This window comes from Triplophysa dalaica, chromosome 10 (assembly GCF_015846415.1).
Source record: "Triplophysa dalaica isolate WHDGS20190420 chromosome 10, ASM1584641v1, whole genome shotgun sequence".
In the NCBI taxonomy this organism is placed as follows: domain Eukaryota; kingdom Metazoa; phylum Chordata; class Actinopteri; order Cypriniformes; family Nemacheilidae; genus Triplophysa; species Triplophysa dalaica.
In genome coordinates, this window is record NC_079551.1 from 5,399,880 (window position 1) to 5,422,581 (window position 22,702).

The 22,702-nt window shown below is 37.2% G+C and overlaps 2 protein-coding genes across 2 annotated transcripts; both read left to right on the plus strand.

Annotated features, from left to right (window-relative positions):
- The first annotated feature begins 1,257 nt into the window (after positions 1–1,257).
- On the plus strand, positions 1,258–13,786 carry LOC130430379 (uncharacterized). Its single transcript, XM_056759468.1, has 12 exons — positions 1,258–1,398; positions 2,909–3,214; positions 3,295–3,636; positions 3,721–3,846; positions 4,219–4,524; positions 6,348–6,629; positions 7,003–7,305; positions 7,518–7,556; positions 8,469–8,537; positions 10,503–10,580; positions 11,037–11,336; positions 12,977–13,786. The coding sequence occupies exons 1-12, from the start codon at positions 1,335–1,337 to the stop codon at positions 13,114–13,116; spliced, it is 2,355 nt and encodes a 784-aa protein (XP_056615446.1). The 5' UTR covers positions 1,258–1,334; the 3' UTR covers positions 13,117–13,786.
- Positions 13,787–15,348: 1,562 nt separating this feature from the next.
- Positions 15,349–22,418, plus strand: LOC130430378 (uncharacterized). The gene is made up of 10 exons (XM_056759466.1): positions 15,349–15,488; positions 15,828–16,139; positions 16,300–16,419; positions 16,796–17,101; positions 17,651–17,944; positions 18,232–18,537; positions 18,763–18,801; positions 19,951–20,028; positions 20,458–20,766; positions 21,274–22,418. Exons 1-10 carry the CDS (start codon positions 15,428–15,430, stop codon positions 21,822–21,824), a joined length of 2,376 nt encoding a protein of 791 aa, XP_056615444.1. The 5' UTR covers positions 15,349–15,427; the 3' UTR covers positions 21,825–22,418.
- Positions 22,419–22,702: the final 284 nt, after the last annotated feature.

Genomic DNA, 22,702 nt, shown 5'->3' on the forward strand with positions numbered 1-22,702 from the left:
ACAATTAATTCATCTTTAGTAAAAAAGAAGAATGTGCTGTACGCACACACACACACACACACACACAAACACACACACACACACATACACTTACACACAAATTGCCCTTAAGCAATTAACTTCTACAATCTATGAGTGTACAGACAGTACATACACTATAGGGACATAGTATCGGGACGCCCCCTTCTTATGAACAGGTTCGACTAGAAATTTCTGTAAACACAAGTCTTAATGTTACAGCACATAATTATATTCCAGGGAACTGTGTGCCTCTAAAAGTTTGGGAAGGGCCCTTTACTATTCCGACATGACAATGTCTCTTTGTACAAGGCAAGGTTCAGAAGGAAATTATTTATTTAGTCAGTGTGGAAGAACATGATTGGTCTTCATAAAGCTCAGACCTAGATAAACACCTTAAGTGTGACTTCAGAGGCAAACTTTGAGCTAAAAACTGCTGGACACCATCACACATATGCATGTTCAAGTCAGCACAGAACAGAAGTGCAGATGGTGTTTCCTTCTGAGTCTTGACGTAGCTGAATCACATGAATGTTGGGCGGGTCTTGATGAAGGGAATTGATTGGATTGTTGGAATGTAGAGGTCTGGCATTGGACAGTCAGCAGATACATCGATATACGACATCATTTATAATAAACACTCCAATATTGCGTGAAAAAAATCTGAATTTGGGTTTCTAAGTGACTTTAAACAAACAGCTGCAGATGTGCTATTATGTTCGGTCTGATGGTGGTTCAAAACAGATGGACAATTCCAGCATTGTGGAAGTGAACCTTTCAGTCAAAACTGGAAATATAAGTCTCAGAGAATGTATTTATTGAACCATGTGTTTATAATTTACTAAACCTCTGTAGAGTATTTTACATATCCCCTGATGATAGAGTGTGACATCGTGCTCAGGTGTATTTATTCATGCCTGATACACACAGGTGTGTAAATTCCAACAGATATAAGGCTACATCAGTAAAGGCCAATAAGCCAACACACAGAAAAACAGTCAGAGAAATAGCATCAGCAGGGTGCATCAGAGGGTTTAATGTCGGCATAGGCGTCAAGATTGAGTCACGACAGGAATTGTTATAGTGAGACAGAACTGAAATGATCGCATCAATGGGAATGAAAAGACATGACAAAAGTGAAAAGTTACTAGGAACTCATGAATATTTATATAATATGTTCCGCCCAGTGAAACAAAAAAATATATGGGATCCCTATAGAAACCCATCAGGTTTGTGCAGTTCAGGAGCTCGAGAGATATGAGCAGTTAAATAAATTCTTCTCATCATCATTAAACGCAAGGATACTTTATATCAATATGAAGAACAGATTTACAATAAATGTGTTGTTTGTAGTATTTCATCATCTATTTCATTTGTGCGGTAAGTGCTTTATTTCTCTTCGTCTTAAACACTTTATGTTTCGGTTTTTCGTCAGTGCAGCTCATACGGACTTGGTTTAACAACTTTAAGCCACATTGCATTCGCCAAAACCCGTTTCGCACGCGGTTAGTATTATTGGGGACCCCGAGTGATATAAAAATCATCTCCTCACATTTGTATTTCATGTGGCGCATTACGGGACAAGTGAAGAATGGGATTTTACTCAAATTTAAGGACTTATTTCCCATATGATGACAAGGCTTTGTGTATAGTTTACATATAGTTGTATGGTGTGTAATGATATAATACCGTACCTGTCGGAATTTGAGATCCGCGATTGCGAACCAGACATAAGATCGCCGAGGGCGAACGCGTCTCAAATGTCACGGAAGTTTCCATGAGAAATAACAAAACGGGAGACTTTCGAACAAAACGACAGTGATAATACATTATTTAAATAATATTACTGTAAGGGACATCGGTGTTTGTCAAAATATGGTAGGTCAACCGGCCCGGTTCCTGCCAGGTGCTAAAGGGTGGGCTTGCAGATATCCTGGGTGGGCAAGAGATCATTTTACACGTTTTTCTAATAAGAATGTGTTTTGGTAAAATGATTTTTGTCCTTTATTTCTGTGAACTTCTGACAACATTTCTCCCAAATTTTATATAAAAATCTTGTATTTTTTGCAGAAAATGAACTGGAGAAAAAACGGGTCAAATCAACAGAAAATACGTTCTGCGTTTTTAAAACAGAAACATCGCAAAAAAACCTTCATATTTAGTTGCAAGCAACACAAAACTAATGTTTGTGAATGTCAGAAAAAGTAAAAAGATATTACTTTATAAAATAACCCTGATTTTCTCAATTAGTTTGTTATCATGCTCTCAGGCTTTCATATTGCTGACTGTCACTGACTGTTTGAATTTTACATACACTGTAGGCTAATATATGACAAATGCAGGATCTAAATAATGTATGATGTTATAAATATAAAAAAACACGCATTCATAACAGAAGACTGTTTTACGCATAAAATAAAGCAGTTATGTTCTGGACATAAGCCTAAAAAGTGGCCTAAGAACAGTCCCTGTCACTGAACGATCACTGACTTCTGTTTAATTTAGCAAAAAAACTCCTGTTTTATTGAATATATCTAATTACACTGCACAATGAACTTTACATCATATCTGCTGTTGTTTATCAGGTCTGTGAGTGCTCAGCGAACCAAAACTATTTTGCACAGGGTTTCACTACCACCTGCAACATGAATTGGGAATTTTGAGATGGAGGGAGACAGATATAGAGCTTTCAGTCATTACTGACGGTCAACAGGTTAAAAACTAGCCTATTGCATCCAAATAATAGTACTGCTTCTCTTTTTCAAAACTAAAGCCACTATGTGAGCTTTTCTTGGATTTTCCCATTCATCCCCTCTTTAAAGTTAAAATTTATTTTTCTTGTTATGAATTGTCCCTGTTTGTTCCCCATGTGTGTTTGGTGTTGATCCAGATGGAGTGAAGTCAGTGTCAGTGATGGAGGGAGAATCTGTAACTTTACACAGTGATGTTACTGACATACAGAGCTATTATCTGACATTGTGGAGGTTTGGAGACGATGGCTTTACCATAGCTCGAATCAACAGAGATAAGATCATATATAGTGATATTCCAGCATTCAGAGACAGAATGGTGTTGGATGATCAGACTGGATCTCTCACCATCACAAACAGCAGAATCAAACACTCTGGACTTTATAAGATGGAGATCAGCAACAGCACCGGGACATCAGTTAAGAAATTCCGTCTTACAGTCTATGGTGAGTATTAAACTAAAAGCTTTGTAGTGGACTGTAAATTAAGTAGTTATAATTTTTCTATGTGAAATTTTTTCTTTTAGATTCTCCGTTTTTGATCGAAGCTGAAAAAGGTGAATTAAAGACGGTGTCGGTAACAGAGGGAGATCCTGCCTATCTGATGATGGAAGATGTTGACACACAGAGATATGATCTGATAGTGTGGAGGTTTGGAGATGACGGCATTCTTATACTGAAGGGTGACAGAGAAGACAATAAGACCACATTTACTCATGATGAGATATATGAAGACAGACTGGAGCTGAACTATCAGACCGGATCTCTCACCATCACAGACGCCAGAATCACAGACACTGGACTTTATAAAGTAAAGATCAGCGGTGACAGAAGAGCCGAATACTTGAGATTCATTCTGACTGTCAGTGGTGAGTACATCACTTCAGCATCATATTGTGCTTTCATACTTTATAGTGTTTAAGATCATTGACTGTGTGTGTTTCTCACTCCAGCATCAGGTATATCTTCAGGTGGTGTAGCAGGTATAGTTATTGCTGTTCTGCTGGCCATGTCTGGAGCTGTCGGTGTGTTTGTGTTTTTCATTCGCCGCAGAACCTCTGAAATAAAAAAGCAAAATGGTAAGGATTGTTAAAAATCATTTTATCTTAAATAGCATGAATGTCTGTTTTAATATTCACAACACATGTTTGTGTGTCTGTGCATGAGTGTGTTCATGTTTGTGTGACATCAAAACCCATTATTAATTTTATCAATTAAAGTAATATTTCTGATCTTGTGCTGTTTTAGTTTATGCCGAAGAGTTAGAAATCATGAAGATAATCTTGATAAAGAGAGTTTTGTTCTGAGACTTGAATGCAGCTTTACACCATAACAAGAGATTCATATTAACAATAAAATTGATTTTAAAACGAATAAAACGTTTATTTGACCCGACTCAATGATCTCAGCTGTATTGGTGGACTGAACGTGTATTTGTTCCTGTTTTGTAGATGTCTTTGTTGATAAGTCAGTGTCAATGAAGCCGGGAGATTCTGTCATTCTACACACTGGTGTTAAAGATATACAGAAAGATGATGAGATAACGTGGATGTTTGAAGACACATCAATAGCTAAAATGAAGGGAGATCAAACAATTGAAAATATCGATGAGAGATTCAAAGACAAACTGAAGCTGGACCCTCAGACTGGATCTCTCATCATCAAAGACACCAAAGCTGAACACACTGGACTATACAAAGTAAAGATGAGACTTCAAGATGTGCCATCAGCCCAGATTATCAATGTTTCTGCCAGTGGTAAGTAACTGAACATTTTCAATATATTTAGACATTTAGATGTTTTTAGATCATTGGCGGCTGCTGATCTTTTAAAGAGGGGAAGCTCATTTTCGGCCTAAATCATAAAAATTGTCCATTTATTTATATGTAAATTCTGCCCTACGTTCCTTTTCAAGAAAATGCTCTGTAACCCTGTCGTACCAACTAGGGGTCTTTTCCAGTGACTTGACTCTCACATGTTCATTGCTATTTTCATGCCTTTTATATGCCCTGTCAAAGTTTGACAGATCTCCAAACCCCAATTTTGACCAAACAACACATCCATGAGATGGTTTCATCAAGAGACATGGCCAGCAGTACATTTTCTTTTTCACAGCACTTCCAGTCAGCCAGCTAACCTTGTCATACCAGGAGAGCTGAAAAGACCTGTTACTTTTCCCTATCTTTTGCACTAAATCAATCTTAGGTGTTGATCTGCCCTGCTGTTTAATTCTAAGTTTCTCCTCGTAAGGAAGACCTGCCATCGTGTGCAGTTTGCCAGCTGGCTAGTTCAGACTATATGAATTAATGAACAAACGATCTAATATATATATATAAATTTAACTCAACGGGAAGAAATGTGGGAATTATGTTAAGCTGAAACAATGAATGTGGTGTGAAATTGTGTGAAATATACGATGAAGGTTGCAGCAGTTTGTCTTTCGACTACACATGCAACATCCGCGATGGGACTGAGTTGGAAATGGAGACACAGAGTGATACGCGTCATAATCTGAAGACCACGCCCACACCCACACCAACCGTCTCTTTGCATTGCGAGAAGCTGCCGCCTCCTTGTCATTTATGATTTATAACAAAAAAAATGTCTAAAAGCTGATATGTGACAATGTGTATAGCAAACAAGATAAAATAAAAAACAAGAAATACGTTTTTACAAGCTGTCGACCGCAAAAAACGAGCGTTTTTGAGACAAAGTGGATTAAAAAGAGATGACAGACCCTCCAATCATCACGCAGACGCTCGGAGTCCGGGCCAGCCCACTCCTCCACTCATCCCAGAGACGCTGAGCGTCCGTGGGCGGGACATAATCGCAGCATTATCCAATGACCGTCTTGTTTCTAAGCACTGAAAAAAACTGTTTAAAGCAGCCCCATTGAAGTCAATGGACGCTGGGCTTCAACAGAGTAATGCACTGTACGCTACGGGAATGAATGAGGAGGAAATCGAGTCAGCCGACCTAAGTAGCTGATTCTCAACGAAATTGTTTTCGTTCGAGATGAACGTGTTTAACGCATTTTTAGTCAATAAAATGTTAACATAATAGTACATATATTTGACCATTCATTTTTTGACAATTATAGGGGAAGCTGAGCTTCCCTTGCAGTCTTAAAGAAATCGCGTCTGATTTAGATCAACACTGTGAAGATGGAGAAACTTTAACATTAGTTTACTCAAATTGAATTTATATAGCTTTATACACCAGTTAGTCTCAGTTCTTGATTCTGATTGGTCAATAGTTGTGCTTCATTCACAATAAAGCACAGCTATTACCACCACATCTACAGGTGAGCCTACAGTTAAAGGGGAAAACAAAGGGGATTATATACAAATATTGAAACAAAGTAAAGCTCACAAACTAAAAGTCCCTAAAAAGACGAAACACAAGTGACAAACTAACTGTGTGACATATGATGCTCTCAGAATCAGTTAACTGATCATTCTTAATAATAATTCACGGACGGTTAACCTTTATATCTGTAAACATGTCAGACTGATGTAAATAATCACTGCACATGAGCCTTATGTAATAATATGATAGTTTTTGTGTGTTTGTTTGACAGATAAACTGTCTGTGAATGAAGGAGATCCTTTCACTTTAAGCTCTGGTCAGACTGAACTAGGAGACAATGTCATGACATGGAGGTTTAAAGACAAACATATAGCTACAGTCAGTAAACATCAGGCACCTGTTTATGATGAAGAGAGATTCAAAGACAGAGTTCATGTGGATCCTAAAACTGGATCTCTGACCGTCAGAAACAGCAAAGCTAAAGACTCTGGACTTTATCAACTACAGATCAGCACAGAGAAATCAGAAAGAAAATTCACTGTTACTGTCCGTGGTGAGTAAGATCAGGTCTTTGAGATCAGATATACTGTCAGTTATATTATTCAGTTATACTGTCAGTTACACTGTGTTAATTTATCTCCACATACAAATATACATTTTAAAATACTTATTGTATCAAAAGTTAACATTCAGATAAAATTGAAATGTAGTTTCTGCCAAGCGTGACAACCGAGTATCATCAAGCGTAACAGTGAAATCTTTAAAATAGTTCAAATTGATTTTCCTCCCTATTTTTTTAAGTGACAATATTTTTTTGACATTAATTAAATATCCAGTAGTAAGTTGGTAGAAAGTCTGTTATCACCCATTAATCTGTCTGTAAATGAAATGAATTATATTAATGTCGGCATTTCTGTTTCTGACAGAGAACATTAAGAAGGTGTCAGTGATGGAGGGAGAATCATTCACTCTCAACACTGGAGATGCTTTCATACAGAGGCCTGATATGATCAAGTGGATGTTTAAACACAAGTCTATAGCTGAACTTATTGGAAAAAGACATTCTGCTGCTGCTGTTGATAAAGATGAAAGATTCACAGACAGACTGGAGCTGGACCATCAGACTGGATCTCTCACCGTCACAAACACCAGAACCACAGACTCTGGACTTTACACACTGAAGATCAACTCTGAGGATTCAGAATGGAAATTCAGTGTCACTGTCAGAGGTGAGTAACTCAATTCCTAAGGAAAAAAACTCTCTTTATTGGTTAAAAACACACTTTAACAATAACTGCAACAGTGACTGCTGGACAGTTATTTCCAATAAAATCCTCTTTTTTCATAATTACACTTTTGAATTCAATTTATCTTGTTTTAAGGTTGTTTAAATGTTTTTACTTGACAAGAAGACAGATCTATGTTTATATTGTTTAAACAGGCCGGCTTCCATGGAACAAACGTCCAGAGCAGAAAGAAGGTGAGATTTATTCCTGATGTTTGACTGAAACTAATTCAACTCTTGACTTTTAGTGTTTCCTTTACAGATGTTTATGCAATAACCTGTTTTATCTAAGTAGAGGTGTAAAGAGTACCTGAAATCCATACTTGAGTAAAAGTACAGATACCTTGCACAGATACTTACTCCATTACAAGTCACACATTCCAAAACTACTTCAGTAAAATCTAGAGTATCTGATTTTAACAGTACTTGAGTATTTTACTCATACTGAATAAAGGCTGAAAGCAGCACTAGTACTCAACACTTTAGACACAAGTCAGTGAAAAACAAGAGTTGATTCGTGAGGAGAGCAATCGCATCAAACTGAACATCTCAACATTGCAACAGATCAATGTCAACATCACAGCCATCGTCTATTACAAACACTCAAGTCTCAGTTAAGCTCAAGTGCTCATAAGGAAACTAATATCCTTCAAAGAGCTCTCTTCAGTAAAACTGATAAATAAATAATGTTCAGTAAAACTACGAAAGTCAAAGTCTTTCTGACTGGACATGCTGGTTTGGCCTTATTGCCGGCTGCTATATAAAAATGTTATTGTGTTCAATTTAGTGAATATTTCTTAAATACAGTCATACTTTGTTATTCATACAGTTTGTAGGCCAAAGTGCTACATTAAAACTAACACATGAAAAACTGGTTATTTTTATTGATGTGAAGCGACAAATTTACACAAAACAAAATATAAATGGACACAGAGGCAGCATTTCCTCCCTTGTGATCACAAGATGTCGATATTGTGCACCATTTTGAAAAGCTTTGAGTAAAGAACCATGTAACGACACACTTGATGTGAAAGTCTCAGTGCTTCACAAAGCTTCATTTCACCATCATTAATTTTAACTCACTACTGTGATCATGTTTTCTTTCAGAATCCACAGAAAATACACCAGAAGAGTCAAAACTGCTAGACTCACCCATCAGAGCGGAGGAGCAGACAGGTTAGACCACATTTCTGTTGCATTTTACCCTGATAGATTATCAGTAGTCTTACTTAAAATTGCACTTTATTATTATTGCACAGAGTTAATTGCACTTAAAATTTCTGCACGCAAGTTCTTAAAGGTGCATGTAAAAAACATTTAACTGTTCAGGAGGTAGACGGGCTGAGGGATGAGGCAATTTTTGTGTCTGGTTGTTTTGGTGCTCAGTGCTCTGTAGTGTCGACCAGACGGCACTGCATTGTGAAGAGATGATGGCATGGATGTGAGAGGTCCAGGGGGATTTTCTGACCCCTTTTCCTCACTCTGGATGTATACAAATCTTGGAGGGTGGGCAGGGGAGCACAAATGATCTTCTCAGCAGTCCGAAACGTCCTCTGTAGTCTTCTGATGTCTGACTTTGTGGCTGAGCCAAACCAGACAGTGATGGATGTGCAGAGGACAGACTCTATGACTGTTGAGTACAACTGTTTTTAGGGAGTTTGTGGTTGGTTGAACTTCTTCAGCTGATGTAAGAAGTACAACCTCTGCTGGGCTTTTTTAGCAATAGAGCCAATGTGATTGTCCCACTTCAGGTCCTGAGAGATGGTGCTGTCCACGAACCTGAATGACTTCACTGCAGCCACAGTGCTGTTCATGATGGTGAGAGGGGGGAGTACAGGGGGGTTTCTTCTGAAATCCACAATTCTCTACACTGTTTTAAGCTCCAAGTTGTAATGACTTCACCAGACAGAGAGCTGCTCAACCTCCTGTCTGTAAGCAGACTCATCACCATCCTGGATGAGGCCAATGGGTGTGGTGTCGTCTGCGAACTTCAGAAGTCTGACAGAAGGTCCTGTGCAGTCATTTGTGTACAGGGAGAAGAGCAGTGGGGAGAGAACGCATCCCTAGGGGGCACCAGTGCTGATTGTGCGAGTGCTGAATCTGAGTTTCCCCTTTCTCACTAACTGTTGTCTGTCTGTCTGTCAGAAAGCTGGTGATCCACTGACAGATAGAGCCGGGAACAGATAACTGGGTTAACTTTGTGATGGGAAGTGATGGGAAGATGGTGTTGAAAGCGGAGCTGATGTCCACAAACCGGATCCTTACATAGGTCCCTGGTCTATCGAGATGTTTCAGGACAGAATGCAGCCCCTGTTAACTGCATCCTCAACAGACTTGTTTGCTCTGTAGGCAAAATACAGGGGGTCCAGTAAGGGTTCTGTGATGTCCTTCAGGTAAGCCAACACCAGTCTCTCGAATGACTTCATGACCAAAGATGTGAGAGCAATGGGTCTGTAGTCATTCAGTCCTGTGATTTTGGGTTTCTTGGTATTGGGATTATGGTGGAGCACTTAAAACAGGAAGGAACTGTGCACAGATCCAGTGATCTGTTGTAGATCTTTGAGAAGATGAAGGCTAGTTGAATAGCACAGCTTTTATGTCAGGGCCTGGTGCTTTTCTTGTCTTCTGTTTCTTAAAGAACCTGGACACATCCTCTACACTGATCTGAAGTGCAGGAGGTGTAGGGGGTGGGGTGACTGAAGGTGATAGGTGTTGTGTAGAGAGAATATCAGAGTTGGTGTGAGGTGTTAAATTAGCATTTTAAAATCTGCAGTAAAAAGAAATCAGATTATTGACCGGGTGTTGATTGCCTGCGAAATTTGGGGATGGTGGCTTGTAGTCAGTCATAATACAGTCATAAACTTTGCTATTCATACAGTTTGTAGGCCTACTTGCTACATTAACACTAACACATGAAAAACTGGTTCTTTTTATTGATGTGAAGCGACAAATTTACACAAAACAAAAAATAAATGGACACAGAGGCAGCATTTTCTCCCTTTGATCACAAGATGGCGATACTGTGCACCGTTTTGAAAAACCATGTAACAACACACTTGATGGAAAAGTCTCAGTGCTTCACAAAGCTTCATCTCACCATCACTAATTTTAACTCACTACTGTGATCATGTTTTCTTTCAGAATCCACAGAAAATACACCAGAAGAGTCAAAGCTGCTAACAAGTCAAGACTCACCCATCAGAGAGGAGGAGCAGACAGGTTAGACCACATTTCTGTTGCATTTCGCCCTGATAGATTATCTGTAGTCTTAAAAATTCTGTCATGCCTTTCAAAACACATCTTAATGTCTTCTGTCCAGCACAAAAGGAAACATCTTGCAAAAGTGTCTTTCTGCCATATAGTGAAAGTGAAGCTGAAGCCATATAATAGCTGTGTGTGAGGAACGTTGACAAAATATTAATTTTAAAATAATTTATCTTCTCTTAAATCTCATTCAAGATTGTGAATATTCAGTTATTTGGCTGCTCTAGACGGGTTTAAAGTCCTCTGCTCTGTGCTCTAAAGCAATTTATTAACAGTGTTTACTTTAGCCTTTTATGTCCCACGAATCAAACTGAAAACTAGAGTCTTATCTTTCACAATTATTGTTCTCAAGTCAATTTATCTTGTTATATCACTCGCTTGTTTTAATGTCAGCATTTCTGTTTCTGACAGAGAAAATTAAATCAGTGAATGAGGGAGAATCTTTAACTCTCAGCACTGGAGATGCTTTCACACAGAGTCCTGATATGATCAAGTGGATGTTTGAAAACATTTGTATTGCTGAATTCACTGGAAATACACCTGCTGATGCTGAAGATGTTGTTAAAGATGAAAGATTCACAGACAGACTGGAGCTCGACTATAAGACTGCATCTCTCACCATCAGAGACACGAGATTCCCAGACTCTGGACGCTACACACTGAAGATCAAAACAGAGGGTTCAAAAAGGGAATTCTGTATCAATGTCAAAGGTGAGTATCTCAATTCCAAAGGAATAAAACTCTCTTTATTGGATAAAAACACCCTTTCACAATAACTTCAACTTTAACAGTAACTTGATAAAAGCCACTGATGTATTTTACCTTCACTATCATAAAACATGAACATAATAACAGTTTACTGGACTGCTACTTATTTTTCTTACCATTAAAAACTCTTTATACATTTTACAACAATGTTTTTGAGGTTCATCTTGTTTTAAGGATGTTTAGATCTTTGTTATTTAACAAGTCAAACATAAAAAATTTTTTAGCAGAGGCCTTCAGAAGACCTGAAATATAATGTACAGATACAATACGAATGCCTTGCACTTGTTCACTTTCAGTATATATGAAACAGGGAAATTTGAAGGTTTTGTAAGACATCAGTTGAAATTCATATGAGATGATTAAATAATTACAGGCTTTTTGTTTTTTGAAGAACTATTCCTTTAAACAAAGTTTCATATTCTCTTAAAGAGTAAGTAACATTAAATCATGAAAATTACATGTCATGCAGTCTGCTATGATGCCGTGTTTGAAAGTAAGTAGTCTGCCAAGTTTTAAGTCCGAAGGTGAATGAAAAACAAAGTTATTTGATTGTAAAAAAGGGAGTCGACTCTAAATCACGCTAACGAGACGTGAACTAGTCCGAGTCTCTAACCGCCGCGTATCTACGTCACTAGAAATAGTCCCCGCGTACGTTTTGCAGGGACTGCTGCGAAAACTTCACTCTCTCCTCCCCTAAACACTGTCACTCGGTCCTGATGCGTGTGCATCATGTCTAGAACATGTGTTCTAGGTTGTTAAACTAAGTCCGCCTTAATTAAACCACCAAAGGAAGAACTTCTGAGGAATCAATGGTTAAAATAAATTTTTCAGACGACACCAAAGCAGTATAACCCCAGGGTTTTACTGTGCGCTCATCACTGTTCACATCACCTGCGTTCACTGCAGGATATGTTAAAAGACTATCTTTGAAAGACAGGGAAATACCAATTTTATGTGGACCTGTTAGCTCCACCGAATCACAACTTGTAAGTGTGACTATTTATTTATTTTTGTCTTAACTTCAATAAATATTTGTGTTACGTTATTGTCTGTGTTAAGCTAATGAATATAACGTTAACATGTACCATTATTTCCGGGGTATTACAGTTTGTTTATCTAGCTATGAACTCTCCTTATTAAAGTGTGTAACAACTTCAAGGAATGGTAAGAAGGAGGCGGGAACAAACGAACATTTACACAACATTTTAATAAAATAAACAAAACCACAAAACCAAAGTATAATGCCGGCAGATTCCACACGGTCGTCTGCCGGCCACATAAACATAATAAATCATAACGTAATGTCCATTCAGGTCTTGTTCTCTCTCGTCGTACACTCCTGTCGCTCGTCGTTTTATGCTTCCGATCTCCACCGTGAGAGATGCGAGACCGGTGCAACGCACAGCTGTCGTTCCCTCACGGCTCTGGTCCCGCCTTGCTCGTTACAAAGTGTTCTATCTATTATCGTCTATCTATTATCTACTTTCGTCTTCGCATGTTTCTTTATCCTTCTGATGTTTCAGACCTTAAAAATCATATGTTACTTATTCTTTAACATATGTCATTTTATCTCTGTTTCCTAGTGCTTTCTAAAGAAAACAAAGTGAATCATTCAGAGGCGGCACACACATCTTTAAATGAATCACATCCTTTGTTGCATGGTGCTGCGGATAATATGGAGGAGATGAGTCTACAAGAACATCCTGTATATAAACACCACTGATCTTTTTTTGTTGAATGAGAATAATATAGAAATTATCCATTGTTTCAAAAAAACAATTTGTGTTTTAAATTCATTTTATACTGAATCTGATGTGAAGATGCTGTGATGATATACTCATAATTACAGTTTAGTCTCACACAAACAGACTTTGAATACAAAGTTTAGTACACATTACAGCTTTATCCAAGAACCGCCCATTAACTGACTTGCATTAAAGTGACAGACCTTCATTGGTGCTTGTACAGAAAATGCCATGTGCCATGTGATGCGTGTAGACCTTGTTATCATAAATACTGTTAACTCTTATAACAAAAAGGAATCATTTTGCATGAATAAGATTGTTCGGAGGGACCACAGCTCTTCGTAAAAAAAACTGAAAAAAACATTGATAATGTATATGATAGTGACACACTGAATAGAAATGAACTGGCTTCATTAATTTTTTCATCTTATGTTATTTACAGCTGTTCCGTCTTCTTACTGTCTGATCTTTTCTGCCCTCTACTGGACAAACAATATTCCAGGTTTTCATTTTATTTTTCATTTATTTTATTTTTATAATCCAGAGCTGTTGTAACAATAAGAGGTGTAGTTTTGCATCAAAGTTTATTTTTAACTCATTTAACCAAATATTGTGTATTTTGAGATTAAAAAAAAAAGTTAAAAGTTGTCTAGGTCTAATTGTGTCTGTGTCTTTATATGTTTTTGATGTGATTGTGTTTTGAAATGATGAGGCTATTTTTCCAAACAAGCAGGATTGTAATATTGTTGAAAAAATATAGATTTCTTTTGTGGCAAACATTAGTTATTTTCACTAAAATAGTATCGCATGTTCAGGACAAACGGCATTCAAGAGTTTCTCATGATTGTCTCATTTAAAGATATTCATCGAAACACGTTTCAGAGAATTCATTCATATTATTTAATCATCTGGATTATTTATGGGTGCAAAAACATGAACTCTGATTTTATGTTAAAACAGAATTACAGAATTACAGAAGTCTGTGGTTAATTACAGAATTAGATTACATGTAAGATTTATTGAAAGCATTTTCATCATTGCAAAAGGGTTCATATTAAAATATAAACTGACTGGTCTCTTTCAGTTTCAAGTTTGTCCACTTAATTTATTGTTTTAAAATAAAACGAGCAACATTATAGAGAAAAACAGATTATTAGGAATGTCTCAGTCACATATGTTGACTGTATACAAAGAGCACAGCGGAGTAGAATTCCAAAAGTCTTTAATAAAACAACTGGCAAAACCAGCAGTGTTGGGTAAGTTACTCTGAAAAAGTAATTAATTACTAGTTACTCATTACATATTCAATAGTGTAATTAGATTACTTTCAAAATACTCTGTCCAAAAACTATTAAGTTACTCATTACTAATTACTTTCTATATCCTACATCAATCATGATTAGTTAAGTAATTCAAGGTTAGACATGAAACGGCTTATTTAATTCATTCAAATAAATAATATTATTAACCAAAGTATTACAAATGTGAGAATTATACATTAAAGCACAGATTGTAAAGTAAGACTTTGAATTTTGATTTCAATTACACTATTGCACACGCATATATTTCACAAAGTATTTAGTTAAATTACATCAAAAGTAACTGTAATTAAATTACAGAAAACATATGAGTAATCCCTTACTTTACTTTTTCAAGGGGAAAGTAATTAAATTACAGTAACTAATTACTTAGTAACTAGTTACACCCAACACTGAAAACCAGGTACATCAAAACACAACCAACTGAAACAATAGCAGACAATGAACTGAGGAGAGCATGGAGTTTAAATACATGAGAAATGGAATCAAGAGAAACAAATACAGGTGTGGAGCAATTTAAGGGACAGTTCACCCCCAAACAAATTCTGTCATGAATTACTGATCCTCAAGTAATTTCAAACCCGTATGAATCTCATTGCAAAGAAAGATATTTTGAAGAATGTCAGCAACTGATATTTCTGAGCCACCATTGAGTGCCGTAGTAAAATAAATATATATTTTGTTCTGTGAAAGACAAGATATTTAGAAGAAATTAGGAAGACAAACAGTTCTGGGTTAACTTTTAATACCATTTTTGACTTCCCCAGAAATCTCATGAAACAAAAAAAACTCATGAGTAATGAGAACCGCCCCGTTTAAAAACAAAATCTGAGTATATCTGTAGACACCTATAAACTGCTCAGTTTAATCTGGTTGGTGCAGTTCAGGAATGGATCGCTGTCGATCGAGAGATTCAATAGTTTTATAAATTCTACAAATCTTCTCAAACGCAGTATACTTTACATTAATTATGAAGAACACTTTTACTATAAATGTGTTTGTATTATTTTATCTTCAATTTCATTTGTGGGGTAAGTGCATTATTTCTGATTATCTGAAACACTTTCTGTTTTGCTTTTACCCTTGGCAGCTCGCATTCGTAATGTTCCTATATTCACACTGTTTTATTTTCCTTTTATACCCAATGACTTTTCTTTTGCATTCATTCAATAAACATTCGAGGAAAAAACAAGCTAGAATGTGAAAATTTTATTTATAATTAAACATGCCAACGAAACATTTCAAATCATGTTCGACATCTTACTTTTGGGTGTCAAAGTGTTTTCTTTTAAGAGACGTTTATGGTTCATAAATCTCTTGATATTGCAAAGAAGTCTATTTTAAGTTTGATGTGTTTGGTGTTGATGCAGATGAAGTGAAGGTAGTGTCAGTGATGGAGGGAGATTCTGTCACACTACACACTGGTCTTACTGACACACAGAGATATGATCAGATAGTTTGGACGTTTGGAGAGGACGGCATTGTTATAGTGAAAGATGACAGAGAAGACAATAAGACCACATTTACTCATGATGAGATATATGAAGACAGACTGGAGCTGAACTATCAGACCGGATCTCTCACCATCACAGATGCCAGAATCACAGACACTGGACTTTATAAAGTAAAGATCACTGGCAGGAGAAGGACCGTACACAAGGGATTTAGTGTTACTGTCAGTGGTGAGTATTGCATCTGGATCAGTTGTCTTTAAACAGCTCATGTGTTTTCATACTTTATTTAACTTTTGTTGTCAGAGAGAGAGTGTAACACTGACTTCCATCTTCATCAAGTTTAGTGTTTAAGATCATTGACTGTGTGTATTTCTCACTACATCATCAGGTATATCTCCAGGTGGTGTAGCAGGTATAGTTATTGTTGTTCTGCTGGTCATGTCTGGAGCTGTCGGTGTATTTGTCTCTTTCTATCGCCGCAGAACCTCTGAAATAACAAAACAAAATGGTAAGTAGTGGTAAAGTGGTGAATTGTATTTCTATAAAACACATCACATCAGTGTCAACAGCATGTGCAGAATGTGTGTGTGTCCGTTTTTGTGTGTACATGTTTATATCACTGTGAATGTGGTTTCATATAGTACATCCATTTAGACTTCAGACACTGTTACAATAAAATATAATTCATATTTCTGATCTTGTGCTGTTCTGCTTTAAACAAAATAATAAAAAAAGCATAACAATTATCACAAAACTTCACACAAATGCAAAATATGAACATTTACAATAAAACAGATTCTAGAAATAAAACGTTTATTACATCGACTCAATGATCAATGGTATTGGTGGACTGAACGTGTATTTGTTCCTGTTTTGTTCTTCAGATGTATTTGTTGATAAGTCAGTGTCAGTGAAGACGGGAGATTCTGTCATTCTACACACTGGTGTTAAAGAAATACAGAAAGATGATGAGATAACGTGGATGTTTGAAGACACATCAATAGCTAAAATGAAGGGAGATCAAACTATTGAAAATATAGATGACAGATTCAAAGACAAACTGAAGCTGGACCCTCAGACTGGATCTCTCATCATCAAAGACACAAAAACTGAACACACTGGACTATACAAAGTAAAGATGAGACTTCAAGATGTGACATCAGCCCAGATATTCATAGTTTCTGAGAGTGGTAAGTAGCTGAACACTTTCAATAGTATTTAGAACAACACTATGAAGATAGAGAAACTCTGAAATGAGTTTACTCAAATTGAATTCATATACCTTTATTCAATGGTTAGTTTCATTTCTTGATTCTGATTGGTCAATAGCTGTGTTTCATTCACGATAAAGCACAGCTATGACCACCACATCTACAGGTGAGCCTATAGGAGATAACAAATGGGTTTATAAACAAACCGGGTTATAACAAATATTGAAACACCTAATAAACTAATCAACTGAACTACAAAGGAAACAAACTAAATACAAAGTAAAGCTCACAAACCAAAAGTCCCTAAAATGACAAAACATAACTGACAAACTAACTGTGTGACATATGATGCTATCAGAATCAGTTAACTGATCATTCTTACTAAGATTTCACAGACGGTTAACCTTGATATCTGTAAACATGTCAGACTGATGTAAATAATCACTGCACATGAGCCTCCTGTAATAACATTAATATTAATATTCACTTGATTGTTTTTGTGTGTCTGTATTGTTTTGTGTTTGACAGATAAACTGTCTGTGAATGAAGGAGATCCTTTCACTTTAAACTCTGGTCAGAATGAACTAGGAGACAAAGTCATGACATGGAGGTTTAAAGACAAACATATAGCTACAGTCAGTGAACATCAGGCACCTGTTTGTGATGAAGAGAGATTCAAAGACAGAGTTCATGTGGATCCTCAAACTGGATTTCTGACCGTCACAAACAGCAAAACTGAAGACTCTGGACTTTATCAACTACAGATCAGCAGAAACGACAAGACAGGGAAATCAGAAAGAAAATTCACTGTTACTGTCCGTGGTGAGTAAGATGAGGTCTTTGAGATCAGTTATACTGCCAGTTATACTATACAGTTATACTGTGTTAATTTATCTCCACCTACAAATAAAAAATCCTTCTGGTAGTTTTTGTTGACCCATCAGCGTAACAGTGAAATCTAATAGAATTAATGAGTTAAAATAATGTCAATAAATATGTAGCAAGAAGTACATGGGCGGAAAGTATGTAATGTCCCATGAACCTGTCTGTAACTTCTAGTTTACCTGTCATTTCGCGTCTTTAAATGTCGGCATTTCTGTTTCTGACAGAGAAATTTAGGAATGTGTCAGTGATGGAGGGAGATTCTTTCACTCTCAACACTGGAGTTGCTTTCATACAGAGGCCTGATATGATCAAGTGGGAGTTTAAACACAAGTCTATAGCTGAACTGATTGGAAAAAGACCTTCTGCTGCTGCTGCTGTTGATAAAGATGAAAGATTCACAGACAGACTGGAGCTGGACCATCAGACTGGATCTCTCACCGTCACAAACACCAGAACCACAGACTCTGGACTTTACACAATGAAGATCAACTCTGAGGATTCAGAATGGAAATTCAGTGTCACTGTCAGCAGTGAGTAACTCAATTCCTAATGAAGAAATCTCTCTTTATTGGTTAAAAACACACTTTAACAATAACTGCAACAGTGGCTTCTGGACAGTTATTTTCCTTTCCCCAACTAAACAGTCCTCATATTTTTCACAATTATACTTCTAAAGTTAATTTATCTTGTTTTAAGGTTGTTTAAACATTTTTACTCTGCAAGAAGACAAATATATGTTTATATTGTTTAAACAGGCCGGCTTCCTTGGGAAAAACGTCCAGAGCAGAAAGAAGGTGAGATTTATTCCTGCTGTTTGACTGAAACTAATTCAACTCGTGACTTTCAGTGTTTCCTTAACAGATGATTATGCAATAACCTGTTGTATCTAACAGGTATCTGTTCTATCTCAGTTAAGCTCAAGTGCTCATTAGGAAACTAATATCATTCCTTCTCAGTGATCCACCAGTGATCTCAACTACCTGATACTGCACCCACATAAACATAAAGATGCCATGTTGACAAGTTTCAGAAAGAAAGGGCAAAAATGCACAAGATATAGTACCCTCAATGCCCTGTAAATAGCAATATTGCTTCTTCTGATGCAGAAATAAACTGCTGATAAAGTGTCAAATGTAGTGGAGTAAAGAGTACATACTTATAAAAAAGCTACTTGTATCTTTAATGCTTTTTGATTTGACACTGAGGCTTCGTGAAGCAATGTACCGAACCTTGATAAGTTTGCCATAACCATGCGATCTATCACATCCAAAGCTTTTTTTAGACTAAATCACATTACTTTTTTTCACGAACCCTTGCGCAGGTTTCGATTGTCCTCCGCTTCAGTAGTGAATTTTGAGTGCAACTGTCCCGTGTCAAAGAACATTCTTTAAAGCAAAAAAAAAAGAGTTAATGAAAAAGAAATATACCATCTTATTGTTAAAGTGTCCTGTTTCTTGTATTACAAAAATATATTATATTTGGCCTACCCAGAAAATAAAATGTCAAGTCCTCAAAACACAAGCATGTCACTGTAATACAACAATTTGATTTGAATTTTTCTGTGATTTAGGCTGCAAACGTTGATAAAAGCACTTTTATATAAAATGTCATTTTGTTCAATTTATTGAAAATTTCTTAAACACAGTCATAGACTTTGTTATTTATTCATACAGTATGCAGGCCTTAGTGCTACATCAACACTAACACATACAAAATGTATTTTGTAATAACGTAATGCATTACAAGACAACAAAAAATAAATGGACAAAGACGCAGCATTTCCTCCCTTTGATCACAAGATGGCGATAGTGTGCACCATTTTGAAAAACTTTGAGTAATTAACCAATGTAACGACACACTTGATGGAAAAGCCTCATTGCTTCATAAGGCTTCATTTCACCATCACTAATTTAACTCACTACTGTGATCATGTTTTCTTTCAGAATCCACAGAAAATACACCAGAAGAGTCAAAGCTGCTAACAAGTCAAGACTCACCCATCAGAGAGGAGGAGCAGACAGGTTAGACCACATTTCTGTTGCATTTCGCCCTGATAGATTATCTGTAGTCTTAAAAATTCTGTCATGTCTTTCAAACCACATATGAATGTCTTCTGTCCAGCACAAAAGGAAACGTCTTGCAAAAGAGTCGTCTTGCCATAAAGTAAAAGTGAATCTGAAGCCACACATTGTGTGTGAGGAACGTTGACAATATTATTCAAATGAAAAAAATGTATCTTCTCTCAAATCTCATTCACGATTGTGAATATTCAGTTATTTGGCCGCTCTAGACATGTTGAAAGTGCTCTATAGCAATTTATTAAGTGTTCACTTGTCACAATGTCTTTTATCAAAAACTATAATTTTATCTTTCACAATCATGCTTCTCAAGTTAATTTATCTTGTTATATCACTCACTTGTTTTAATGCCAGTATTTCTGCTTCTGACAGAGAACAGTAAGACGGTGTCACTGATGGAGGGAGGATCGTTATTAATCAGGACTGGAGATGCTTTCACACAGAGGCCTGATATGATCAAGTGGATGTTTAAACACAAGTGTATTGCTGAACTCACTGGAAATACACCTGCTGCTGCTGCTGCTCATGTTGATGTTGATAAAGATGAAAGATTCACAGGCAGACTGAAGCTCGACCATTATACTTTCACCATCACAAACACCAGAACCACAGACTCTGGATGTTACACACTGAGGATGAGAACAGGGGATTCAAAATGGGAATATATTTTCAATGTCAGAGGTGAGTAACTCAATTTCAAAGGAAGAAAACTCTCTTTATTGGTTAAAAACACCATTTCACAACAACTTCATCTTTAACAGTAACTTCAAGAGTCACTGATGCATTATCATACTATATGAACATAATAACAGTTTACTGTACAGCTACTGTAAAGCTACTACCGTACCCCTAAAAACCCTTAATATCTTTTACAGCTATACTTTTTAGGTTCATCTTGTTTTAAGGATGTTTAGATCTTTGTTATTTAACAAGATAAATATGAAATATTTGTTTTTAGCAGAGGCCTTCAGAAGATTTGAACTATAATGTACAGATACAATCCAAATGCCTTGTGCTTGTTGTACACATTCAGTAAATATGAAACAAGAAAACTTGAAGGTTTTGTAAGACATCAGTTGAAATTCATATGGGGTGAATAAATAATCACAGGATTTGTATTTTTTGGAGAACTATTCCCTTAAACAAAGTTTCTCTTAACATATGTCGTTTTTTTTCTCTGTTTTCTAGTGCTTTCTAAAAAAAACAAAGGGAATTTTTCCGAAGCGGCAAACGCAAAGACTGAATCAGATCCTTTGTGGTCTGTTCATGTTGCACAAAATAACAAGGAATTGTGTGTAGTGAATGTGGTTCTGAAACCCTCAAATGTGCCGGTGTCCCGTCCGGCACTCCCGGCCCGGTGTCCCGTCCGGCACTCCCGGGCCGGTGTCCCGTCCAGCACTCCCGGGCCGGTCCCGTCCGGCACTCCCGGGCCTCTCCAGCCATGGTCCGTTCCGGCAGTCCTCCAGGGGACTAGGACAGTTCCTCCAAGGACTTCCCCTGTCAAGCCCTCTGGGGCTCCGCGCTCTGGCGTGCCCCCACGGGCTAGGACTTCCCCACCCAGCCCCTACCCTTTTGGACTGCCCCCTAGGAACTCTTGTTTTGCCCCACCACCCCTCCCATGTCTGTTGTTTATATTATGCCACCCTAACCCAAGTGTGATATTTGCCTGTCTGCCCCTGATCATGTTTTCAATGTTCTGTTGGTTTTTGTCTGTTACCCAGTCTGTCTTGTCTTGTTAGTTACCCCTTGGTGAACACCTGGAGGTGTTCATTTGAGGGGGGGCTTATGTCATGATTCCGCTATCATGTCATGTTTATTCTTATTCTTGCAGCGGAGTCATGACTAAGTCTAGGGTTTTGTGTGAGAAGGACATGGCATGGCTTAGATATTGGCTGTCATGCTCCTTCTCGTGTCTCGTCTATGGCCCCGCCCCTCTCGTCTCCTCGTTAGCTTCCCTTGAGTGTTTTATTACCCACACCTGCCTATTGTAATTATCCTTTGTTCGTCTCCCCATTTAATGCCCTGGTATTCTCTGTCTTGTGCTCGTTGGTTACTTGTAACTTTGCTCGTCTGTACTGCTGTACCCAGGATTTATACATACGCTGTGTCCCAGCGTTTCTGCTCCAGCACTCTGTTCCTGAGAGATTTTGTTACAGTTTGTTACCCTACGTGAGTTTTTCGTTCCTGTTTGGCTGTCTTTGTTTATCCCCTGTATTTTACCCCATTGTGGGTTTTTGTTTTGTGTTTATTAAAATCTTTTGTTACCCCGTACCGCTGCCTGCATTTGGGTTTCTTCTATCACTTCCATTTCGTGACACAACCAACCAACCAGAGTTTGCTTATTTACACATTTACATTCATGTGACAGACCTTCATTGAGCAAAGTGTTCTCTGTGAGTCCTTGTACAGAAAATGACAAGTGACATGAGACTTTGTTATCAGAAATACTGTCCACAAGTAATGAGAACTAACTCAGATAATTTTGATGCCATGAACCAGACTGCTTATCCCTGAACAGAAAAAAAACATTGATAATGTATATGATAGTGACACATTAACTGGAAATGTACTGGCTTAATTCATTTGTTCACCTTATGTTATTTAAGGTTGTGATCTC

What these genes read in the sequence shown, in the direction of transcription:
- LOC130430379 (XM_056759468.1), top strand. Translation starts at nt 1,335, where the DNA reads ATGAAGAACAGATTTACAATAAATGTGTTGTTTGTAGTATTTCATCAT. An exon ending in TCATCTATTTCATTTGTGCG is followed by an intron (nt 1,399 to 2,908) that starts GTAAGTGCTTTA and finishes GTGTTGATCCAG; the next exon opens with ATGGAGTGAAGTCAGTGTCA. An exon ending in ATTCTGTATCAATGTCAAAG is followed by an intron (nt 11,337 to 12,976) that starts GTGAGTATCTCA and finishes TCTGTTTCCTAG; the next exon opens with TGCTTTCTAAAGAAAACAAA.
- LOC130430378 (XM_056759466.1), top strand. Translation starts at nt 15,428, where the DNA reads ATGAAGAACACTTTTACTATAAATGTGTTTGTATTATTTTATCTTCAA. An exon ending in ATTCACTGTTACTGTCCGTG is followed by an intron (nt 17,945 to 18,231) that starts GTGAGTAAGATG and finishes TGTTTCTGACAG; the next exon opens with AGAAATTTAGGAATGTGTCA. An exon ending in ACGTCCAGAGCAGAAAGAAG is followed by an intron (nt 18,802 to 19,950) that starts GTGAGATTTATT and finishes GTTTTCTTTCAG; the next exon opens with AATCCACAGAAAATACACCA.